At 40.9% G+C, this 24278-nt stretch overlaps 2 protein-coding genes across 2 annotated transcripts in view; one reads left to right on the top strand and one right to left on the bottom strand.

The window, feature by feature from the left end:
* The window catches only part of LOC124285443 (YLP motif-containing protein 1-like), a 55492-nt gene extending 50631 nt beyond the window's left edge, over window positions 1-4861 (top strand). The window contains exon 21 of the mRNA XM_046721668.1: window positions 3133-4861. The gene's annotated coding sequence lies outside the window, so the exon portion shown is untranslated. The remainder of the gene's footprint in view (window positions 1-3132) is intronic.
* An 11984-nt stretch (window positions 4862-16845) lies between these two features.
* LOC124285451 (H2.0-like homeobox protein) lies at window positions 16846-23620 on the bottom strand. Its single transcript, XM_046721675.1, has 2 exons — window positions 22560-23620; window positions 16846-18924 (listed from the first exon to the last, which is right to left on the bottom strand). The coding sequence occupies exons 1-2, from the start codon at window positions 22581-22583 to the stop codon at window positions 18664-18666; spliced, it is 285 nt and encodes a 94-aa protein (XP_046577631.1). The 5' UTR covers window positions 22584-23620; the 3' UTR covers window positions 16846-18663.
* Between the last annotated feature and the right edge of the window lie 658 nt (window positions 23621-24278).

Consider the following 24278-nt stretch of genomic DNA (forward strand, 5'->3'; position numbering starts at 1 on the left):
TGAAATATTTTTGAGGATATTTTCAGGTTAACTTTCAGAGTCCCATGACACTAGGTCTGGTGTCACGCTGTATTGTTTACACTGCATGCAATTAATGAGCCTTCTCATGGCCTGCATGATGATTCCTTGCAAGATAAGACCTCCACGTTTATGTTCAACCAATTTGAAGGGAGTCCTAGGGCCACATCATTCAGAAAATTCCCTCATATTTTCTCATGATAATCAGTATTTATATAAACTTGACATATTGTGTCTATTTCTATAAAGTGTTTAAAAGTGTAAATTGCCTCTCTAAAGTTGTCGCTATCTTGTTGTACGTAAGTGTTTAAACACGTGTGTCGGCATGAGAAGACACCACCCACATTGTATATCCCAGACCGGGTTAGTAGTGAGTGCGGAGGAGGCAGATAGCTCCTTGTCACTCACACAGTCTGTGCTATCATCTACTACAAAGATGCTTTAGGAGACAATATTTGAAAATGTTGGTGTGTGGTTACTCCTGTTGCACTTCCCCAACATAAACATTGATAGAGATGCCACTTTTCTTAAACCACCGTTTTCCTGGAACCATATTTACAAGAGTTGTCCATGAAGCTATCTGCAAGGTGAGCTAAGCAATTGCGAGCTGGGTGATACAATCAAAGCTTTATCCTCACTCAGATTTTTACCTCCCCTGCCTCTGCCAGCTCCGCGTTAGTTCAAGTGACGATGGATGGGAACCAGCATGCTCTTTTACGCTTAATATATTGGATAAATCCAAGTGCCAAGGTGGACCACCCAAATAAATTTCTCAATTAAATGGATTTTTTCCCATCCAATGAAGGATTGTTAAATGAAAAATTTCCAATGTGTTTGCATGTGGTGCAGAATGTATGAGTGAGTTAGTCATCGGCAGATATCAGCCGATCCGCCGTGGAATTGGCCCTTCACTACATAAAGCTAAACAGATTGGGTTGAAATCAGTCTCTATTACCATTAATGTGATGTGAGATGGCTTGATAGCCCTAGCTACATGGCTTCTATATACACAGCGTCCCTATCTCACAAACCTCGGAGTATTTTCGAAGAAACAATCTGTGCAGACCTCCATAAATTAGACATCTTTTCAAACAGAGAGTGGGCCAAGTTGGTTGCCATTGGGTTTCCACTTGTAATTAGAGGAGTGTAACTCAGTCAAGAGGTATCGAGGACACTGGGGATTGTTTAATTGGGCACTTGGTTTGCTGCATATACATTTATCCTGATGGTAAATTGGATCTGGACAGTGTGAAGAGCTGACACACATTTTTACAATTTAAAACAACCTGTCATTTAACTTGATTTTTCTCTTTTGTTCTTACACCTTTGTGTAAATATTTTGTTAAAAAAAACAATAAATGAATTTTTTATTAGAATTTGTATGTCAGATATTTTAATGACTTGTTAATGACTAATATGTTGAAATGAAGGTGTAATCTTTGTATGTGTTTATATGATTATATATGGGTATGGCTTTGTTTAATGAATGTCTGTACTTGTCTCAGGGTATTCATGATTGATTCTCTGTTGGTTTATCATGGGTGGTTGTGTACCTTGTCACAGCTATACTGCAGAGGGCCGGGTGTTGGGACAAACAGGTTTCACACTACTCAGTGTTACAAGCAGATCATATAATGTTACAGTTCAGCTGCATGTCTTGAAGGTGTCATCACAATAGGTCAAAACGTAGTTTCAGTATTCACACGCACATGTTCCAGGTATTGTTGGGGCGATGGGGTAGCCTAGTGGGTAAAGCATTCAATCCTCATGCCGAAGACCCGGGTTCGATTCCCCACATGGGTAAAATGTGTTAAGCCCATTTCTGGTGTCCACCACCTTGATATTGCTGGAATATTGCTAAAAGCGGTGTGAAACTGAAAACTCATTCATTCATTCCAGGTAGTATTCTTAATAAGATGCACCTTGCACAACACTTGCAGATTCATGCAGGTTTAATAAGTCGCTCACAGTTGGAGATTCCCACTTTATCAAGAATTAATGAGTTTGTAACTAAAGCATGGGCCCACTGACATCCCAGTCTCCATCGGTCTTCTAAAGGCTAGCCTGCAGAAACTCAAAGCCGCAGATTGTCGAAACGACCTCATGAGTAATACCACTTGAATTTATAGGCACACAGCTACTTACAAAGCTCTTTGCAGGGTTTGGTGTTTCCCAGCAAGTCACAGGTCCAATATTTCATTCTAGTGTTTACATATGTAAGTAGGAAGGTGGAGGGGCTATGCCTGTGATGTTGGGAGCTTATCCTGTGGAAGTTGATACTTCTATCTGCAGATGTCAAGACGATTGCCCACAACATTAATTGATTATAAGAAAGTGCTGAGGACCCATTATGAAGACATGGGATGTTTGTGGCTATTTGGTTTTATTCCCTACTCTTTGATGTTCATCTATATCACTCACATGCCTACACTAGAAGTTATCACCAAATTAGCTTTTTGAGAATGTAATTACAATTTTTATTAAGGGAAGCTTGACTTTTACTTCTTTTCTTTCATTAGCTGTAGTATCTTTTAGATAGATGATTTCTTTGTTCCCACTGGGCTGTGTAAGAAGTCTTTGTCCTTATTCCAAATGCTTGTAAACAAATGCAAGAAAAGAAGGTATTGTTTAAGTTAGAGCAGTGATAAAACAAAGCATTAATTGGCCTCTTTATAGATTGGAGAGATCACATGTAATATTGTAGGTGTGGTTTGACAATACAGTGATTGAAGTATGACAGTGTCTGATACGAAACATTTCATATCAGCATCAGGGACTTCAAATTAAATATGAATATTCTTCATGTGATAACTCCCACGAGTATCCAGTTAAGAATTTGTCCAGCAACCCATGCTTATCATTAAAGACACTAATGGGATCGGGTGATTGGGCTTGCTGACTTGGTTGATGCATGTCATGGATTGATGTAAAGAATCACTGAAGTATCAAGTCCAGACTCGTAATCTCCAGAGTTATATTCTGTATAACTATGTGTTGTCCGAGTGTCTCAAGTGATGGATTATACATAAGGAGGTTAAATCATCTGTGTTCTAGGGAAGGAAGTGAAAAGAATGACCAAGTCACTGATATTATGTGTCTTGCTGTCTTTTGCAGGGTAATCTTCCTGGCTGAGCATGTTGTTGAATCAGCAGTACCTGAGTGTCCCTTCAGCTGCTCTGGTCATTCAAAACATCTGAGACAACACAACATCATACGGTCCTGAAAGTACCTTTGGATGAATGATGAAACTGATTCTGAAATGAATGGACACCTGATGTAGCCCATAGGGCTCAGTCAACATAAGAGGTCACAAGGTAATCTCGGGGTACTTGCAGAGGACTTCAAGCAGCCACAGTGTCATCAGTATGGCAGTTAAACTGTGGATGGGAACAGCCTACAGTTGCCTTCCTGAGAACAGCCACAAGCACTACTGTTAACAAGCTCTTCGTGGTTGTTAGAATGAGGAATTTTAAAGACATTGTACATGGCATGGCTGCATTTTGGAAAAGGTGTTTATGTCCATGAGCAGATCCTTTGGAAGCAGAGCATAGCTTGCACCCGATGCATGGCACCGCAGCTTTACTACCATGAGCCATCTCTATCGGTTTATAGAAATACAAAATATCTTTGTTCATTTGGGCATAGATGTCATTTCTGGTTTTAAAATGAATAAAGTTTTAATATATGTTTGAATGATTGCATGTTTTGTAAGTATTGAGAGCATGATCTGTTCCACCTTGGATGTACACATTGCCTCTGATGTTCTTGGTACCATCCAGAAGAGAACAGCCTCGCTTTTGTATTAAAGCTTGTAGATTTGTTGTTGTACTGTAGTCTGTTTTTATGTTGCTGCTGCTGTTTCGTGTGGTCGTTGTTGTGCAGAAAAGAAGAACAATTTCATCGTCCCAGCCAGCAGAGGTCAACAAGGTGTGTTAGCCAGGTTTGATACTACAGTCTTGTGGAGTGGCGGCTTTGTCAACTAAGACATCGTTTAACACTTCAGAACAATTTTACTTTCATTTTATGGTCGTTTTGTTCATTATGTGCTGTAAAAGCTTCTTAATGAAGGATATGTTTGTTTTGTGGACGGTTCTACTATTCTTTAAACTTTAAGATGTGTCATGATTTTATTATGACTTCTTTGTGCAAATTGCCTGGACTTGTAAATACTGCATGTAATTTAAATGTCTGGTGTTGTTACACAAACACTGGTGCCACTGAGGGAATATCAGTATTTGATATATGAAACCCCATTATTGCTGTACATGTATGTTTTAAGTAATAACATTCAAATCCTGTCTTGCACGTGCGTCTGTTTTAACATTTCATTACTGTTTTAATGTAAGATCAAAATTTAATGAATTTTACCTTCACAAGATGAATAACAAGCTTGTCTTACCAGCTTCATGCAGAACATCATCAACAGGAAGTTCCAAGTTCAGAAGGGCACTATTTGTGATGCCATTTTCCCTGTCCCTGACTGTGATATTGCTGGAAGCGGCTTAAAACGTATTTATTCATGCAGTACATGATATTTGAATAAAACAAATTTCATTATGTTAGAGTAAAAGTGCTCAAATATAGTACTGTGTATCAGTGTTTTTGAAGTACAGTATTTTCCAAGCAAACATGTATGTATATATATTGACGATTGGTGCAGCTGTTGGAGAAGGTAGGATCGGTGGATCATCCTGTAGTGATTACATTAGCTAGAAATATCGAAATGTAAGCATAAGGAGTTCGTTAAAGCTTGTTGTTTTATACCTGTGTCATTTTCATGTTTGTCATGTAAATTCGCTGCCAAATTGCAGTCATTCGTCTGGTCAATAAACATGCACTGAAAGAACTGTAGTTGTGTTGATATGAAGTTTCAGGAACAACAGAGGACCTTTCCAGCATACACTCGTGTAAGTATAGTATTTGACACCTGGTGTCAATCCAGCCAGATGTATGAAAGATGACACTCAAGTGCGTGCAAGCAGAATCTTGTGTGAAACGAGTCTTGTAAGTAGATGGGTCGCATAGTCCGACTGGAAGCTTATTAATAACAGGACTGTATGGTCATGTAAATGCTTCGTGGGTGGCAATTGCAAGTTAGCGTAAGTAATTAGAACACAGTTCTTCCTGTCCTGACGCAAGAGGAATTAGAACTCTCTGGTCAAGGAATACTTGGAATTTGTCATTTTGGATCTTGTCTGAAAATTAAGGCTTCTGTAAATTCGGTGTGTATATATATCTCTGTGTCGTCACCATGCAGGTTTTTTGCGAGAGATAAAGAAGGGTTTCTTCCGAGACCCCTTTCGCCTTCGCCAAGGTTGATTTGGAATGAACAGCATGGGACATTAAGATGTTCTTTGGGTAAATCTGTGTAGAAGAAGGGGAAAGTTATACGTTGCTTCTATTATTGTTCTTTTACAAAGCTTTTGATTTTGTAAACAGAGAAAAAAACTTTGGCAATTGGCTTGAACGGTAGAATATTATAAGGACTTAAATTACGAGTATAAATATGAAATGGTGATATCGTGTTGGTTTACGGCAGGGATGTCTGTTGAGTCCAGTGCTATTCTCACTATTTACAAATGAACTTGCTGTTGAAATCGCAAGTTATGGTAAACATTGAGTCCAATTGTTTCCAGATATACTTGAAATTCTAATGATGTTAATTGCAGACGACGTAATTCTCGTGTCAGGTAGGTACCCTCCCATTACCCCTACATGCCACTACCCCTACAGCTTATAACAACATAGTTTATGGTCTGTTGCATAACTAATCTCCTGCCTGTTACCTATTCCAAACAGTGGACTGGTCCACTTAAGATGCACAACATGACACAAGACAGATTTTAAAAGTGACTTTAATACATGTGTTATCACAAAGTACCACATCATTGAGATCAATTGTCAGGTTTTCAGTCTATTTACATTCAGTGTTTTCATATCATCATATAAGGATGAACAAAAGATCACATTATCACAAGTGTTTCATATCAACATATCAGGATGAGAGAAAGACCACATTATTACATTATCACAAGTGTTCAAGTGTCAGTGTTACAGTCTCCTGATGACTTCTACAAATCTGTAGATGTTCGGGTGCCTGTGTGGAATTTCTCGATTCAGACGGTTGTGGAATCCTTCCAGGTGGTTGTTTGTCCTCGGCCCAGCTGTCAAGTTGTGGTTCCACAGGTGAAGAAAAAATCTGGCAGTGTCGTCGACCCATGTTGTCACGATGTAGTCGTTGAAGTCGCCAGCTCTTGGGACGTCAGGAGTGTCATCCATGGCTTCAATCCAAGTGTCTTGGACCGCGGCTTGAGGAAGTAGAGGTAGTCCAGCTGCTCTCCTGATCCACTTGGTGACTTCGGGGTTTTCCTTGTAGGCAACAGCTAGTCCAAGATCCTGAACCTTCCTCCAGATGGCTTGACAGAAATGGAAGAAACAGCCCTTCACGTCAGCAGTGGGAAATTCTGTTTCTATGGCGTGGATTGCTGCTAGCTCAAAATCGGTCTGGATGCAGGCAGGATCAAGCGGTCTGTTGAGTCTCTGCTGAACTTCATCCTTGAGCAATCGGAAGAGTCTGGAGTAGGTTGTTGTCTGGCGGTCCGGAAGAAGGGCGAAGATGAGGGATATGTTGAGCTGCCACGTCTTGCATGGATGATGTATACTTGATTCCACAGTGCAGGACAGGCTGTGAAAGTTCCATCCATGTAGAGGTTGTCAGCTGACTGCAAGGCTTCAAGACTCTCTTGTGTTCCGAAGGCCAAGATCTTGTCGTCATGGCCGTCCGCAAACAGGAGGAATGGTCTACCATCTGCTGTCTGCGTCCAGGGATCTTGGAGGTCGACTTCTGATCTCGTCTGTGGTAAGACAGGAATCGTCTTCTGGCGGTGGCGGTACAGGGCACTGCTAACAGATGGAAAGGAGGGCATGGTACGTGTCTCGTCATCAGTCAGGTTGGTAAGCTCGTTGTTGTAGATGGTGCGCATCGGTATTGACTCCTCCCTGGCTCTCTTCCTCAGGTTGCTGACAAACCGGACCTTCTGGCTATCCTCTGGTGGGTGATTGTGTTCAGTCGTATTTCTTACCACATCGCCAACAGTTGTGACTCTTCCTTTGCATGTTGACTGCACACACTTCCAGTGTACACAGGTCTGTCGCTCAACATTCTTAGTGTGAAGATATCCATCCAACAGAACTTGACGGCTACCTCTCCGTGACATAACAAACTCAACATTGCGAAGACCAGCCATGTTGATGCCATGTTTGTTTCATGTCAGCACTTATATACTGTATGGAACAATCTCAATTTCCTGTATCATCTCCACGTTTTATTTCTCTCAACTTCTCAACATTGTAATATATGTAACATTAAAGTGCACTATAACAACTTTTCTTAACAACATTTAGCAATCACAACACTTTTCCAATTGTATGTTTCTTCTACTCAGGGTTGAGGTTTGTTTTCATCATGAGACCACTAATTTCCTTGCCACAAAAGACTAATCACATTTATGCATCCCTTGATCTCATCTATGCTCCATGCACTAATCCCTCTTTAGGATTAGTCTATTATATCAGACAGGTAAATGCTAGGTGTTGTTTTAACTAGCTGTAGGGGTACTGGAGTGTAGGGGTAGTGGCATGTAGGGGTTATGGGTGTGAACCGTCAGGTACTATGGCGATCTAGACACTTTGGAAGCGTGTGGGGATTAGCTGTTACGTTACATAAATCGAGTGTTCAAGTTTTTAGTGGAGGTGGGAAATCAGCTTCAAAGGTAAACTGACTTTGTAATGGGAGTAAAATTATATAACGGTAAACACCTAGAAATATCAAAGTTTTGTGTTCACGTGTAATTTTAGTCAAAGCTGTTTTCAGTGGTTGTAAGGCGCCTTGGGACCAATAACTTTGGAAGTGTTTATACAATATGTTTGTGTGGGTTTAAGATAGGATAGCATCGAAACAATAACACAAGCATAAAATATTCCTATAGTCGGTCCACAAACACCAAATGTAATAGTATATGTTATATTATGTAGATACTGCTGGACACAACACATGGGAGATCTGAGATCCCTCACACGGGTTTGAATTTATCTGGCTTTTACCAGCTGTTGGTGATCAGTGCGCATTTACTAACAATTTTAAGAACGCTTGATCAACAATTTATACCACAACTTGACATCTCCCTCTTGAAAACAGTTCACGAAATAAGCTGTGAAGATAATACAAGAGTCTTCTTGAGCTAATGTATATTATGATCCTGTGGCCATCATGTAATAACGATCTGATCAAGCGAGAAATACATGTGCGTTCATGTATCGACCGCTACTCATCTTCATCCTGAATACTATATTCCTTGGTACTACTATCAGATATTGTCCCAAGTTGGAATAATTAGTTACGATGCAGCGAAAGTAAAATATGTCAAACGAACTTCCTTGTTCTTGATGTTTATGCAGCTCTTTCCGCCTCTTGTCGAACCCGTGACTGAATCGCTCATACGAGGACGCGCGTATCAACACGCCAATCACGGTATTTCCCATGACAATCGGGCATAAAGGTTTGTTAATTTTCAGACCCAACGTACACTAATTACTGAAGTGTGCTATAAGGTGAATAAATATATGTTGATGGCAAAAGCCGACCTGACTATGCTCATTAGTGTCAAATACACTTGTGTTCGTCATTGTTGAATGAATTTAAGTCAGTATTTTGATTGCGACCATCAGACGGAACATGGCGATCACGCTTTTCATTGGCAATTGCAAATAGGGACATCAGTGAGTTTACTCATAATTAAGCCGTACGATTTCTCATTACCAACGCGGGAGATTTACTTGACATTGTCCTCTTGGGCTTGAATGTTGCCAACTTCGCCACGTAGCGTTGCAAACTTCTGCAGTTACTTCTGAAATCAGAAAGCTTTGGACTACCGGTTATTTTTACACGTGACCTTCATTAAGTTTTGCTTGTGTTGTTGAGCCATCTGTCACAATTGCTGCAGTCCAAAGACGTGCACATAAACTACACCAACCCTGAAGTAGTCTACTCCTTATTGAAGTTGACAAACTGCCTACAATACAGCTTACAGTTGTTTTACCCAACAGAGCCAGTCTCAACAGAATACAGATGTAAGGTGGCATGCTGTTTATGCGCCCCATCATATGCGAGAATTTAATGTTGAGTGAAGGAAAATCAGCATGGGAGAGAGTTGGAAGATGACCCCTTCTCTGGTAGACCCACCATTACAAACGAAAACATTGATATATACACATGTGCATTAATTAAGCACCACTTGTTTCCAAGGGCAATTTTACATATACGGTCCCAACAGGCGATCATAATATAGCATACTGTAGTGCAAATGTAAAGCACGTACTTCACACAATCTCTCAAACGCATGTTCTCATGATGCGGAGGTGCTAAGCACATAGGGATATATATAATAGCAGGAGTTGCACTATAGTTTCCCGAACTAATTTAATAGACGAAAGTTTCTTTACCTGACAAAGACTTTCTGAAAATACGCGGTGGTGCATGACACAGTCATGGTGCATGACACAAGAATGTCCTGTCGTAACTGCGGTGGGGTTAATTGGTCTATTGAAAGTCGTCTTTATACACGTTACCGAACGACGGCCTTTGTCGCGTATGAAGACTTCTTAACGAGGCATGTCACAAGGAGATTTCTGTGCAGCACATGTTCGCTCAGTGCTGGTGTGGGGATGCGTTTCAAGCGACCACATCGATACACATTACAATACCTGGGACACTGAATGCTGTACGTTATGAACAGGAAGTACTGGATACCTCCGTCGTGCCACAATCTGATGGATGTCCCTTGCCGCTCGTCAGATTCATGGATGACAACGGTAGGCCTAGCCGTTCTCCAGCCGTGATCGCCCATTTGCAGAACAACGTCATCGAAACGTTACCATGGCCCGCCAGGATCCCCCGACATGACCCTTTTCGAAGATCTTTGGACTGTATTGGACGCAAAGTTCGAGCTTGAGATCACCATGTTTAAAATCTCCAGGAATTGACGCAGGCACTCCACGAAGATGGCAGAGGATTCCAATTCCCCACATGGGTAAAATGTGTGAAGCCTATTTCAGGTGTCCCCCACCGTGATATTGCTCGAATATTGCTAACAGCGGTGTAAAACTAAACTCACTCACTCATACGACCACAACGATCAATATTAAAGACCTTTGTGACAATCTGATTGGTGACGTATTCATGGTGTGCATACATACTTTACGCCATTGATATTCACTGTTTTGTGTATTCTTCAAGGATTGCAAGTAAATTGTTGCCAAATTTCAGTTTCAGTTTGTTTCTATAAGAGTAAAATATGTTACAAGTACCATTTTACTACGCGGAATTTGGTTTTCAAGTACAGCAATATGTGTTTTCCTACTTACATAAAACGTGGGTGGTGCTTCATTAATGCTGGTGTGTAGTTGAGAACTGAATGAATGGAGACTGTTGGAGCTGAGAGCGGGATGGGGAGGATTGTTTTATGACATATATGCACTTGGATCAGTAAAGAAGACTTCATATCCGCGGTTCCAATGTGCTACAGGTAACGTATAACGCGCTTGTACTGCACATGTTAAAGATGATTCATGTCCGGCGTCACATGTTAATACTTAACCAAGTCCCCAGACCGACAAACACACACAGCTAGATGTACAGTTGGTGCTGCACTGACCCAACTCTACACTGGTCTACGACAACCCCAACACTGGGATGACGTCATACCACAGAGATATGGATGAATACAACATTGAGCACATTGTAACCGACCCTCTATATTTACGCTAACACTCACGAAGTGAACGCGTGGGTGATCTGAATATTCATTTACGACGGATAGGTCGATTGTTGCACCGGTTCTAACATAACCCCATGTGTTGAGATTTTGACTGCAGCGTTTGTTCCTTTGATTGACCTCGGGTGAATGTTGACAAATAGTTGATCACATAACTTACCGTTTGAATGCTGTTGGCATTAACACATAGCTGTAATATTGCTCAGTACGGCGTAAAACTAAACTCTCTCACTCACGGAACCTTGTGGTACTTAAGTGATTAATTACGCAGCTGAGCAAGTTGTATTTATTTATGGGAACTGATTTGTGGAAGTTGCAACATAAAAACCAATGTGCACACTTCGCGTATCGAATTTGTCAGTAGGGCAGTCAGGTTTTAGTAAATCTCCCAGAAAGCTGTGCACCCAGCCCCACCATGTAGAAAGTTGTATTTCCGCGTTTGTCAATCCTTTCTATAACATCATACTTGCTCAATACTTGTATTGTTTAAAATTCTTGTCGGTCAAAAGCGTGAAGTATTACATTTGTAGATTTATGCTTCATATGGCAATCTTGAAGGGATGTTTATTCTGCTCATTACTCCGAACTTCGTGCCACGGGAAGTGACGTCATGCCACGTTCAATTTCTGACGATACTTGAGGAAACAAGATTATGTAGATATCAACTACTCAAGAAAATAGCCCCACTAACTTGAACTGCGACTTGATGGCAGGCAATACAATTCCAGATAATGAGAGTGATATCGACACCGAATCCCAGCTAATTTTGCCACATGTTTAGCCTGGCGGCGAGGAAACGGTCATAACGACAATGGTAAAGTAAACCGTCAGCCATTTTGTTTATGTGTGGAGCTCATTGGCCGAAACCCATAACACTCACTGCGAGTATTTGAGAGCTGATTGGCACAGTGTTAAAGAGAAGTTTGATGGAGTTTAGAATTGTTTCCTGTGAGTGTTGTCTTGAAGGGAATCACATGGCGAGAGGGGAAGTGTCTAGATGGAAGGAGACAGGTTTATAAATCGCAGGATTGTTTCTCACTTCGTGGGCTCATTCCTTCCTGTCTATATGTCGGAGATCTAAGAAAGCCTCGCTGAGCTGCTTGTTGTTCAGGCATATTACCCCGCTTGCTTCCTTTACATGTTTTGTGTTCAGAGAACAAATATATAGAATGTTAGTTTTTAGATGTTTTCACTGCACCTTCACTATTTCGTTAACAATATAAAAAAATCAATTGAGTTTTTATTTGCTGTTTCATCTGACAAAATGACAATAAATTATACTGAAGATCAGAACTGGGAATACTGAAAATGATATTTTTGTAATTTGCGAACGAGGATTGTCTTTTTTTCGATTTTATTCAAATCCTCGTGCACCGAGTGCATTTGCTGAAGACGTCCTGTCAGAACAGAAAAACTTCAAACTAAATGTTCTCTTCAAATCATGTCTACTCTTTCTTCATACTGCCAAAGATATGAATAACTCTGAATGCATACATGCCATGAACGTCGTGCGCATGTGGTTCCGGTTATACATCCTTCAATATAATGTTATAACAAAAAACATGGAACTTTGGCTGGGTGGATGTATCGTTCGGACCAACCATTGTGGGTATCATATATCTATATGTACGTGTATTCATATGTAAAAGGATTCGAACTAAGTATGAAACTAATTTTGTGTGTAAGTCACCAACATGATGAAAACAGGTTCCCCTTTTATCAGCACAACACACCATGTATTGTGACAGTTTCATTTTTGAGAACTTCCCCTCTACTTGACTGGTGGTTTTAGGAACCTATCACCATGGACCAGTACTTGATATTTACTGATTAATGATTTACTCATGTCACAATCCCCTATTCCTTTCCAATTAACAGTTCCACAAAGTGGGGCTTTGATAATGCTTGGTAGCCTAGCTCCAGATCTCTTAGCTATTTGTGTGGGAGTGGGCGGATTGCATGTAAATAAAATCTGACACCTATAATTAATTCTCAAGCGAATCAAGTGATCCTCCTGCCGACGCTGTAAATAACGGGTCTTTGTTTACAACACGCAGCGTTTAGCGAGTTGCTCAATGCAGTCGGATGAGTGACATTCCTTCAACCCGTTCAACATGTTCTCAGAACTACTGGCTTCTTGAAAGACAGAATGACATCAATGGAATCGAAATACTTCGCGTCACAGAGTCTAAATACTAATGAACACTTGTCCTACAGATTTATCCGTTCTTGTTGGCTCCTGTTTGAAGATAGAATGCTTATCTTCACACTGAAAGCCGGCGCAGTTGGGAGCTGATGACAGACCTTGGACGCCGATCATTCCGCCGTGTATCGCTCCGCCATGGTGATGAGGCCTACAAGGACCATTTGCCTCAAGATTGTTATGTTAACCACTTTGTTATGATTTGTTATTATACGCATTTATTAAATAAAAAGGTTATACTCATGGAAATAAAATGCATCTACATATGTAGCCTGTTTGTTGTTTGTGGTGTCTTTTCAGGACATGAATAAAGAGGCAATATACCCTTAGCTTTCGTCGCCTTTGCACCTTTCCAGACAAAGTTGAAATCCCTCCCAGTAAGTTTACACGACGCCCAATTAAGAGACTATCGCTGTGATGAAGCCCACCAACAGTAGCGTTTCCAAGACATCTGTCACACTTTTATTTGGATATTACATTGACAGAGATGGCGTATACATTATGACTGGTGTATGTGTGCAATCGTTATTTTTATCTCATCATTGACAGAGATACCTGTATGTTTTACGTTACTACCTTGCCGTTTCCATATATAATGGGTTATATATGTCCTAGGAAGTCTCGTTTGAACTAAACCTAGCCAGTAAACAGATCATTACCATTCTTTTTCGTTTTTCAAATTGACATACGACCAGGGCCCCGTTTCACAATGCTATCGTAGCGCTACGACTGTCGTATGTCTATGCTATGTCCATAGTAGGGACGATGAACTCGATGGACTTGGTGTTTGTCTATTGGAACCAAAGTAAGTGTGATATCAAACAAATTGCCAATGCCAAGATCTGTATCTTATTCACCAACTCATGGTTCCATTATATGGGGACGCAGTTCTTTGAATACGTTGCTCAAGTTGAAAAGTGACAGCCCAGCTGAGCTTTACAGCTCTATGAACTTTCCCATACTTCCATCATATATATAATTGTATGTCCTCATAATGCACAGTGGATCTTGGTTCCGAAGCATTCGTGGCGTTACGAGCTGTCGTAACTGTATAGTTTATCACGGGATTACGAATGACGTAGTGCCACGAACGCTTTGTGGATCAGGCCTTGATCGTGGATATGATATCGTCTGACATTTACAAATGTTTCACATCAAGACACCATAACAGTCATGAAACGTAAGTTGTGACAGGACATCCTTTGGCAGGACTTTCCGCCACGTTTCGTAGACACCTGGTGTCATCACGTAATGGTTGTCTATGCGTTTGGTTTTTTGTCCGTATGTGGCAGAGATGAGAAATAATAGCCCCCTGGCGTGTAGAAACGTTACATGTGAACCCCGCGGTCTGTGGTAATGAGTGTGAAGTACCTGTGATGGAGAGCACCCTTGAGGTAACTATGTGCTAATTGTTGTCTCGGCCCGGATGTCTGTATCGGCTTATCAGACATGCCGCAGACTGCCGACAAGGATATGTGCTAGTGCACAGATAGCCGACAACTGCATATCGCGGCGGCGGGAAGAGAGACATATAGTGTTGAAGGTATAATTTGCCATGATGGTCGAGCAATAAAGCCCCAAACACCCTGACGTGCACAGTAGAGGGCAATAGCGGCTTCGATTGGCTGGCCCCTAACCTTTGTCATTTTTTTATACACTTTTTGACGTCGCATTTCATATTGATACTGGCGTCACATTTCCTGTTGGTACAGACGGACCGGTATTTTAAGAGAATTGTGAATTTACGAATATATATTATATAAATACCATGAACGTCACTCGGGGTTCGCGACGAGAAAAGGTTCCCTCCTCGAATGGGGACGGGTGAACAGGATGACATTGCTTTTTTGTGTCACAATGCTCTGATCACATGGTCCGAGTGAGTGAGTTTAGTTTTACGCCGCGCACAGCAATTAGCTATGTGGCGGCAGTCTGCAAATAATCGAGTCTTGACCAGACAAGCCAGTGATCAACATCAAAAACATCGATCTACGCAATTGTAATGCGATGACATGTGTCAACGAGCCTGACCACCAGATTCCGTTAGTCGCCTTTTACGACAAGCATGGGTTACTGAAGATAATTCTAACCCGGATCTTCACGGGAATCACATTTCCGAAGTTCATTTAACAAAACTGTACAGATTTAAGACCTTCATCGCCTGGGTATTATTTCCAGCATGCCGACACGCCAAGCTATAACTGAAATACTATTCCAACCGGCGTTGAACCCAACTCACTCATACGCTATAAGAATAACCCTATATACATCCACAGTGCAAACGCAAGGAGCCATTGTCGATTGTAGGAACATAAACCTAATATCAAAGTGCATCGTGTTTGTTTTATTCAAAGCCATCATACGATGAGTCGTTTCAGAGTGTATCGTGTATAAAATGTGTTCACCATTTAATAAATAACAAAATGTAATAGATATAGTTATCCTCTAAAGACAAGCAGAACCGCAACCCCTAAAGTGTTCACATAACGAAGGCATATCCGACTCTTTGTTACACTACGGAATCCGCAGCATATATAATTATTGTTTGAAATTACATTTATTTTCTTCTTTGATGGGCATTCTAGAAGTTGGGTAGGTGAAGATTGAGGACTATTTTTATATCCATAAAAAATGTCCTCATTCTTTACATATATTTTGTTAAAACAATTTCATAGCTTATTTATTGGTCTTTTGCTTTTGATGCATCTATCGGTATTATTAAGAGCAGTCTTTTGTTTTAATAATACGATTTTTAGCCGACTGTTTGCTTTCCACGCGTATCCTCCACGAAAGTGATATGTTTGTACGTAATTAGTTATTGTACGACTTGGTAAGTATCGCTGTACATACACCGTCTCCTGTTCCCTCCACTTGACATAGAGACACCATACACCACAGATATGGGCGAGATAATTACTGGTCATTTATCGAGAGTGACGGTTTGTTAGTAAGACGAGATACCTCGCTACACTTCCCATATTTGTATTGCGATAAAGTCAAGTACCCATGGTCGTAGAGCTGAGAAGCTGACACCGTGGTTAGCCCTCCTCTGACAACTCTCTCACCTCGTAAACATAATGTTATCACCCAATTGTAACCATTTATTTGTTTACACGAGGGTCGGCCAATTGTTCCCTGGGGGGTGGTCGCTTTCCTCAGCTGCAGGTTCCCAGATCTCACCCAAGTCAACGATATTGATGACTGTTTAATAGCCTCGGAAGTGGCAGGGTGATTAGAGAAAGATACTTTGTTTAACAAATTTATTTGAACAGGTCATTCCATGGCGTTTGGTGTATGTCTGGAGTTAATGTATATACTGGTAAATCTCCCGATAGGCTAATGTCGGTCGGAGAGACGAAGTATGTGGTTCGCGGTGTTGTGAAGCCGTTTCTTTTACTGAGTTTATAACTGACTATGAATAGAACCCAAGTGTAAACAAACTGCAATTACCAAGCTGTCTGTCGTTTGGAATTATACCAGTCATTTTAGACGTTTTACATGCACTTGTATAATAGAATTCACAGGGTTATTGTTATTACCTAGACGGAACGTCATGGCCCCGGAGCATTGCATATCATTACCTCGACAGAACATCATGGTCGCGGAGTATTACATGTCATTACCTCGACAGAACATCATGGTCGTGAAGTATTACATGTCATTACCTCGACAGAACATCATGGTCGCGGAGTATTACATGTCATTACCTCGACAGAACATCATGGTCGCGGAGTATTACATGTCATTACCTCGACAGAACATCATGGTCGCGGAGTATTACATGCCATTACCTCGACAGAACATCATGGTCGCGGAGTGTTACATGGCATTACCTCAACAGAACATCATGGTCGCGGAGTATTACATGGCATTACCTCCACAGCACGTCATGGCCATGGAATAGTGTGCGCCAAAGGTGTTGTATTTACGTCAGGTTTACGTCAAGGGCGCGGGACATGGTTGAGGTGTGTGTGTGTATGTGTGTGTGTGGTTGTGCGTCATTGCTTCGATGCAAGGGCAGAGGGTATGTTCGTCAGGGAAGACGAGGCCTAGGTCGGGACATATCCGGACCAAATTGACAGATTAAATTTTGTTAAACCACCAATTTATTACTTTATTACTTTGGTATGTTGATATGGGTTCGACTTCACTTTTTCATTTGAATTTCATCAGTAATATATTCAGGAGAATATTACTGAATATTCGCAAGTCTTATGTTTCACTAAACGCCAAGCACAGTGTTTTTTAGGAATGGGTCCATAAAATATTTGGCTTGTGTATTACTCTAGTTTCCTGGGCGATACACAAGAATTACATCCATTCGAATTAATAATGTTAAATTAGATGTTTAGATTTGGTGAAAAGTCTCTTAGCTTTAGGACGTAGAAACTGTGAGAAGATGGCCCCTTCAGATAACCATCCGGAAAGATCATCTGTCGCGAAATTGATGTCTTCATAGCAAAGATGAAGCAGCTCATAGAGAGCCGGGAACAAGTCTAAAAAGAGTGTTGCTACGTTCTCGGAAGTGAAAGGTACATTGAGATAAATGTACCCACAAATACATAAAGCTACTTTTCGTGGTGCCCGTGGTGTGACGCCAGTGCAAGATTAAATTTGGCCATGTTGACATTAAAACGGAAGAAAACATATCTGCATGAACACTTTTCATCTTAAAAAAGTATCCGAGAATTGATAATTTATAAAAAGCCTCTTAGAAATGAATGCATCTGTCTACATGTCAGAAATTGCCGTGTATCCTGTAGCTGCGGTATGTACATGCGTGCCAATTACCATTATGTGTACTTGAGAAGAATCGTAACTATAGCAACCAAACACTAAGAACCGTACTCCGATACCATGGCATGTTGGAATATTCAACATCACGAATGTGTGTAACTCTAACGCGTGGCGCGTTAGCATTTGACTTGTCCTGTCGAACTCAAAATACATCATGGTGCTTGTTTAACAGAGACGTTTATCATCACGGGTTTTAAACGATTGAAATAACAATGAGTTCCATATTCATAATTTATTTACAAGAACATATTTATGAACATGTTCATAAATACAAATTTATACAACTGAAGATCTGGCTGTGAATGTTGTTGTGCTTCAAGAAACCTGTCGCATGTTGACAACCACACCAGCATATATATCTGTACAGGGCTTCCATACCTTGAACTTGAATAAGCTTTGACACAATAGTATATGCCACAGGATTCAGTTAAATACTAACAGCAAGGTCGAGATAGCTTTAGAGAACAAGTCTGTTGCTACTTTTGTAGGAAGATTGACAGTATAATCTAGATGCATAGCTACTGTCGTCGAAAGATCGAACATTTTCATCCTACAGAAGTGTCCTATTAAATATGTCTTCACGTACTGCAAATGGTCCTATATCGTGCTTAAAGCACAGCCAAATATCACAGTTTGCATGTTGCGCACGTGCAGCTCGCAATTTGCATGCAGAACGTTACTCAGTTTATAAATATTCTCCACGTGATCAGAAGAAGATCGCTCATTGGACAGTGACGTTTAACTGCAGTTCATCTTGACAGTGCCACTGGTTCAGATAGCTCGTTGCGCATACACGCTGTTGTCCGACCTTTTCTATTTGGCACTCTCTTCCTGGCTTACCATGGAACACAATACATCTGTTTCCTCAACTCCACTGTCTATTGAAATCTCTTCCTCTTTGTCGCACTCGTCGCTTTCTTCTTCGGAGTCAGCCTCGATATCAACCTTGTCTAACGCCCTTTCCTCTCCTTCCTTACTTCCGGTCTCGCCATCTGGCGTACCTTCGTCCTCTTTGGCTTTCTGTTGCTGTGCATGACGCCACTTCATCCGTCTGTTTTGGAACCACACTTTCACCTGAAGTTAAACAAACTGTGGTTAAATCGTGTATAGTTCTTCATGACCTTAACGACAGTTTAGGATCGTAATTCTATACATCACAATGCTTGTCCTCATTCATACCCGGGGCGGTGGGGTAGCGTAGTGGTTTAAGCGTTCGTTCGTCACGCCGAAGACCCGGGTTCGATTCCCCACATGGGTACAATATGTGAAGCCCATTTCTGGTGTCCCCCGCGGTGATATAGCTGGAATATTGCTAAATGCGGCGTAAAACTAAACTCACTCACTCACTCATTCATTCATACCCAATTTCTCTGCTTGACATTAGGGATGGCGGAGTAGTCCAGTGGTTAATGTGTTTGCTCGCCACGACAAAGACACGGTGTCGATTCCCTAAATACACAGAATGTTTGAAGTCCATATCTTGCGTCTCACGCCACTATGTCCGGATTGTTGAATATAAGACTCGACTGACTGTATCTTCGCTGTTGCGGAGTAGGTGTCCGCTAACTTCGTGATACCTACAGTCCGTGTAAGAGTTTAGGATAGTTGTAGACCTACAGTATTAAATCCCGTTGTTTGCTTGTTGCTTTTTATCTTAAATATGTACATGCGCATGCGTCATCGCCTGGCGGAAGGTGTGAGAATAACAGCATCATATTAATCGCACATGCGCCTCACCGCCAAGGTGGATGATCTGTGCATGGTCAAACATGGCGTACGTGTTTATCGTTTCTCTAATTTTATTCGGTTAAATTATTTAATCTTTTTCATTTAAGATTTTTTTTTCTCTATAAAGTATCCATGGTCTCTATCAACGTCTGCCAGCCGATTTAAAGCAAACACTTTGAAGAGTGAGGGTTTATTCTGACGTTTCAAGTTAAAATTGAGAATAAACTTTTGTGGGTTATGTCGGGATCCGCCTTTGATGTTTTGCCCCCCACGTTGAAGGGGAAACATTTGGTAGACATGTGAGAGTGGAACTGTAGATTTTGCAGGAAATGCGTTTGCTTTTTGCATGTACAGTGTTGCTTCTTGTGATAAATGCCTATTGAGTGCAGTAAATAAGAGGAAGGTGAGAAATGAGCGCGTATCTGTGTACGGGAGGCGGACTGTAATCTCCTCCTCGCAGTAGATAGATAGACGATTAGTGTTCCCACCAACAACATGAAGCGCACTGTTACTAAGGCTCAACGGCCACATATGGTACGGATCCCAGAAAACCATTATCGGCAAAAGGGAGTGTGGGGTTTAAGCGCTTGAAGTATTTAATGATACTTTGCGATATGAGATCATTTGTTTAAATGTGTTTTAAGATATGCATTAATTCAAATTTAACTAATTGATGTATATTTTGTCCCAAAATATTGTAGTAATATATAATTTTCTTAAACCTTTATTGACGATATATGGTGGTCGAAAATGAAGCATCTGTTCATTACAATCAAACGTGACATATCATGTTCGTGACCACTGGCAACTGTTCTGTAATCATTAAACAAGAAAAGTAACCGATCTTGTTCCGTCTCAATTTCAGTTAAACCAGCATAGTCTTACAATGGACTATATGTTTTTGGTCTTATCTCAATTGGACTGTTAGTTAAGCGGGGAAATGAAGTGTTTATATGTGGTACCCCAAACTATTTCTGATTATCTATTCTTGTTTTTTGGGGGATTCACATACTATTTCCCACACCGCGTACGTAAATCAATAGTTTTTAGTAATAAAACACATAAGCAAGTCTTGGTCCTAGATGTTGTATATACAGTCAGTAGCTTTAACGAGCCTGTTAAAATGTTAAAGCTGACGTTTCTTACGTGTTGCGATGTTGACGCCCAAATTGAAATACACATCACACTGTAATCGGTCCATTATCTGTTCTGCCTGCATATTTGTGTCCAGTCTTGACAAAGATAGTTTTCCTTATCGGCCACCCATAAATTTTATTTTATTTTCGGTTCTGCCTGTACAACATTTGAATTGCAAAACGGAGGTATTACGTATAAAGTGATTAAACATTCATGGCAAGTGTGGTTATTTATGGGTATTTCTTGACAAACTTTGCTAGATGTCCCTCTTCTTGTAAATAAATAGTCCGCTACCCTAAAACTGGTCCTGCACGTACGCGCGGGATACGAGTGCGTAACCTCCGCTGCCAGGGCGACAGCAAGGTACGATAATGAGGGATGTCAGGGGTTCGGAGTACAGATCATTTCAATTATAGTGCCAGGTCCGCCGACATGGGCTGTTTATATTAATATACGACATCCACTGTTGTAGAAATCACATTCAATTAATGAGGGTGTCCTTGTGAGCTTGCAGGTAGACCCTTCACATAAAATACTGTTAAATGTTGCAGTCGAGATCCCCGTGTGCCGTAGTTAATCAACATGTTGTTTTTTATTACCGCTTCTGCTCCCTCCCCCCGGGAATGAGCTGTCAGCGCGTGCCCCCACACAGTCTCCCCCTGCCTCACGTCCTTTTCACTCTCTCTACCATTACCCAGACGCAGATATTCCTCCGCAGTCGTTGGGGGTTCTGCGTCCGAGAGTCGTGGCATGTAATTAAACTTTATCAAATTGGAATTGGTTTAATGAATTGGGTTTTTTGCATGTCTGTTATATGTCTGTTGAAACACAAGCGGGTTGGGTCCTACTTTAACCGTTACCAATAACAGTATCCTGTAGAAGTTTATATCCAGTTAATTGAACATTCCTACTGTCGTATTGAGAATCTAAGTAGCGTAATGAAAGCTATTATGTTGTTAGTTAAAAAGGGATACTTTGATAGGGAGCAGAAAACACCAGACATGTCAAAATCTGTTCCAAACTATTCATCTTGAGAAAAAAGGGCACGATATAAATGGATTGTGGATAATTTACCCGACTGACAACCGTACACCTGTGTTTTGTATATAAATGAATGTCGAACCTGACCATTCCGTCCATAAGTGCACCTCAAGCGACCTGCCTGGCGCTCAGCGTTAGGGGATAAGACTTGGACCTCTGTCTCCCAGATTCAAGTGCATATATTTAATGTGATTCCTCCTCAACATATCAATTCAAGAATGCTTTGTCAAGTTTCAGCTCCGAAATTAAGGACTTTGGATTTAATTTGTATATGATATTATTTTTATATATGTTTAGATAAAATGACGTTTTTCTCGTGTCAGGACTGGTCCGCTTGGAGTAGGTACGGTGAGCCTGAGTCGGGTATCCATGTTGAAATGGGGATATCATGTTGAAATGCGGTGTATCAGGGATGTAGCACTCTTTAGCTCCATTTCACCTCATCGATTACTTAGTCATTATAAGACCGCCTCCGTGGTGTAGTGGTTAGAGCGTCCGCCCGGAGAGCAGAAGGTCGCGGGTTCGATCCCCGACCGTGTCATACCAAAAGACGTTAAAATATGGTACTTGTTGGTCCCTGCCTGGCGCTCGGCAATAATGGGTACAACAAGGAATGGTCGGCTCGGAGTCAGTATAATGTGTCTGTTGTGTTAAGCTCTACATCAGACGTACATCCACCTCACTAAGTCATTATAGATGTGCAGTATTTCCATTGTGTAAGTCATTCATCACAAACTTGCTTTAAAACTGTGATGAACTGTTTTATAAGAGGTTTTCTGTTTTCATTTTCAAGTTTGATTTACCTGTGCATCCGTCAACCCCAACATGGCGGCTAGCTGTCGTCTGTCTGGCTTCGTAACGTACTTCTGCACCTCAAATCTCTTCTCCAAGCCCTTTCTCTGAAGGTTGGAGAAGACAGCACGTGACCAGGATCGCTTTCTCTTGGGTTGCCCGGATGACCCATTGTCTGCACTGAGGATGGAATACGGCCCTGTTCAAGAAAAGTCGGAAAGGAATAAGTTATCCCGTCAAATTAATTTAAATATTTCAAGATACATGTTATCATGTGAATATGTCATCTGTGATAGCAAAGTGCACAACACAGATGTACCCTGAGTTACCTTGGTGCGTATCAATGTATTGGCTCATTCACCTTTATCACTTGTTAAACAATCCACTTGAAACATAACTAGTATCTCTGAAGCAAACCAAACGATTTGTGATGATTTGATACTAAACAGGCAGACATTTGAAGATGTTCATTTTTTCTATACATGTATATGTTATTGAGAACACGGCAACTCCGAAAACTCACCGCCAAACCTGGTTCACATATTGTACGACATAAACTATGTTAAGATTTGATATAATTGCAAGTACGTAAAACAGTCTCCCAACGATGACCTGGGGTGGTGATGAGAACAGAAGATTCGTGTTATCAAATTGATTTGAAAGTCATTACGACATCCTGTTAAATGTGTCAACGGTTTACGGTAAAATAAACAAGAGTTGATGGAGCGCCTTCCCACCCTCTTGTGCCATACTAGTTCGTGTATATTGTTTTCTCTGTATCTTTATACATGTCATAGCTACCAGCGATTAATCTATTTCACTGCAGGCATCGACTGGCGTGCATTTCACCATAGTGTCTCCGGACCAGCTACGGCCATCCACAAACATGCGCAGTTTATTTAGTTTAATTACGCCACCTATCGAATGGTAATTAAGACAGGACCCCCTGCGAAGGAGGCGGAGTGATACATCTGCCACACGGCGTGAAGTGGTAACGGACATCTTTAACAGGTTAGTAGATGGATGGAGTGTGTCATAATCGCGACATTTGAGTAATTGTAAAGGTTGGTGAATAAACAGTATTAAATAGTATTAATAGTAGTTTGTGGTTTTTTTAATTCTTTGTCACAAATAATGAATGCAGTTACTCACATGAGATTAACGGTCAACCAAACGACCCTTCATTCTTCAAGTTGGAGAGAGGAACACAAGGAACGGTTTCTTTGAGAGGCATTTTAGAAGTTGTATTGATGAAGGAAAACCAAGTTCTATGGATAGTCAACTTCTTTATTGCAATGAGTGCTTGATAAGGGTACCTACACCGAAACGTCGCACTCATTGCAATAAAGAAGTTGACTATCCGTAGAACTTGGTTTTCCTTTCACAAGGAACGGTTATCATATAAGATTACGATACCAAGATTACCTGAACAGGTAGAGTTGAATTTTAAAACTGATTCTAGAAGAAATTGTCATGGGTATAACTACCTCAATAATGATTCCCCTTTGTTACAAAGTAAACATGAGTGAAAAATAAGAACATTAAATAATGGAAAATGGCGCACCAGTATCTAATCTCACTCCTATTTTGAAGACTGGACGGTTTTCATCATGGTAGAAACAAACGACCATCTAGGATGCCTTTGTGTTCTAGGTAGTGTATGTAATGGAAACTGTATTGTGACGCAGATTCGAACTTGTTGCTAGTCGGGCCTGGGTGAAACTAGCAGC

Source organism: Haliotis rubra, unplaced genomic scaffold (genome assembly GCF_003918875.1).
Source record: "Haliotis rubra isolate DU_JTF1 unplaced genomic scaffold, ASM391887v1 Scf36, whole genome shotgun sequence".
NCBI lineage: Eukaryota > Metazoa > Mollusca > Gastropoda > Lepetellida > Haliotidae > Haliotis > Haliotis rubra.

What these genes read in the sequence shown, in the direction of transcription:
- LOC124285451 (XM_046721675.1), bottom strand. Translation starts at nt 22,583, where the DNA reads ATGTTGGGGTTGACGGATGCACAG. An exon ending in TGGGGTTGACGGATGCACAG is followed by an intron (nt 18,925 to 22,559) that starts GTAAATCAAACT and finishes GTTTAACTTCAG; the next exon opens with GTGAAAGTGTGGTTCCAAAA.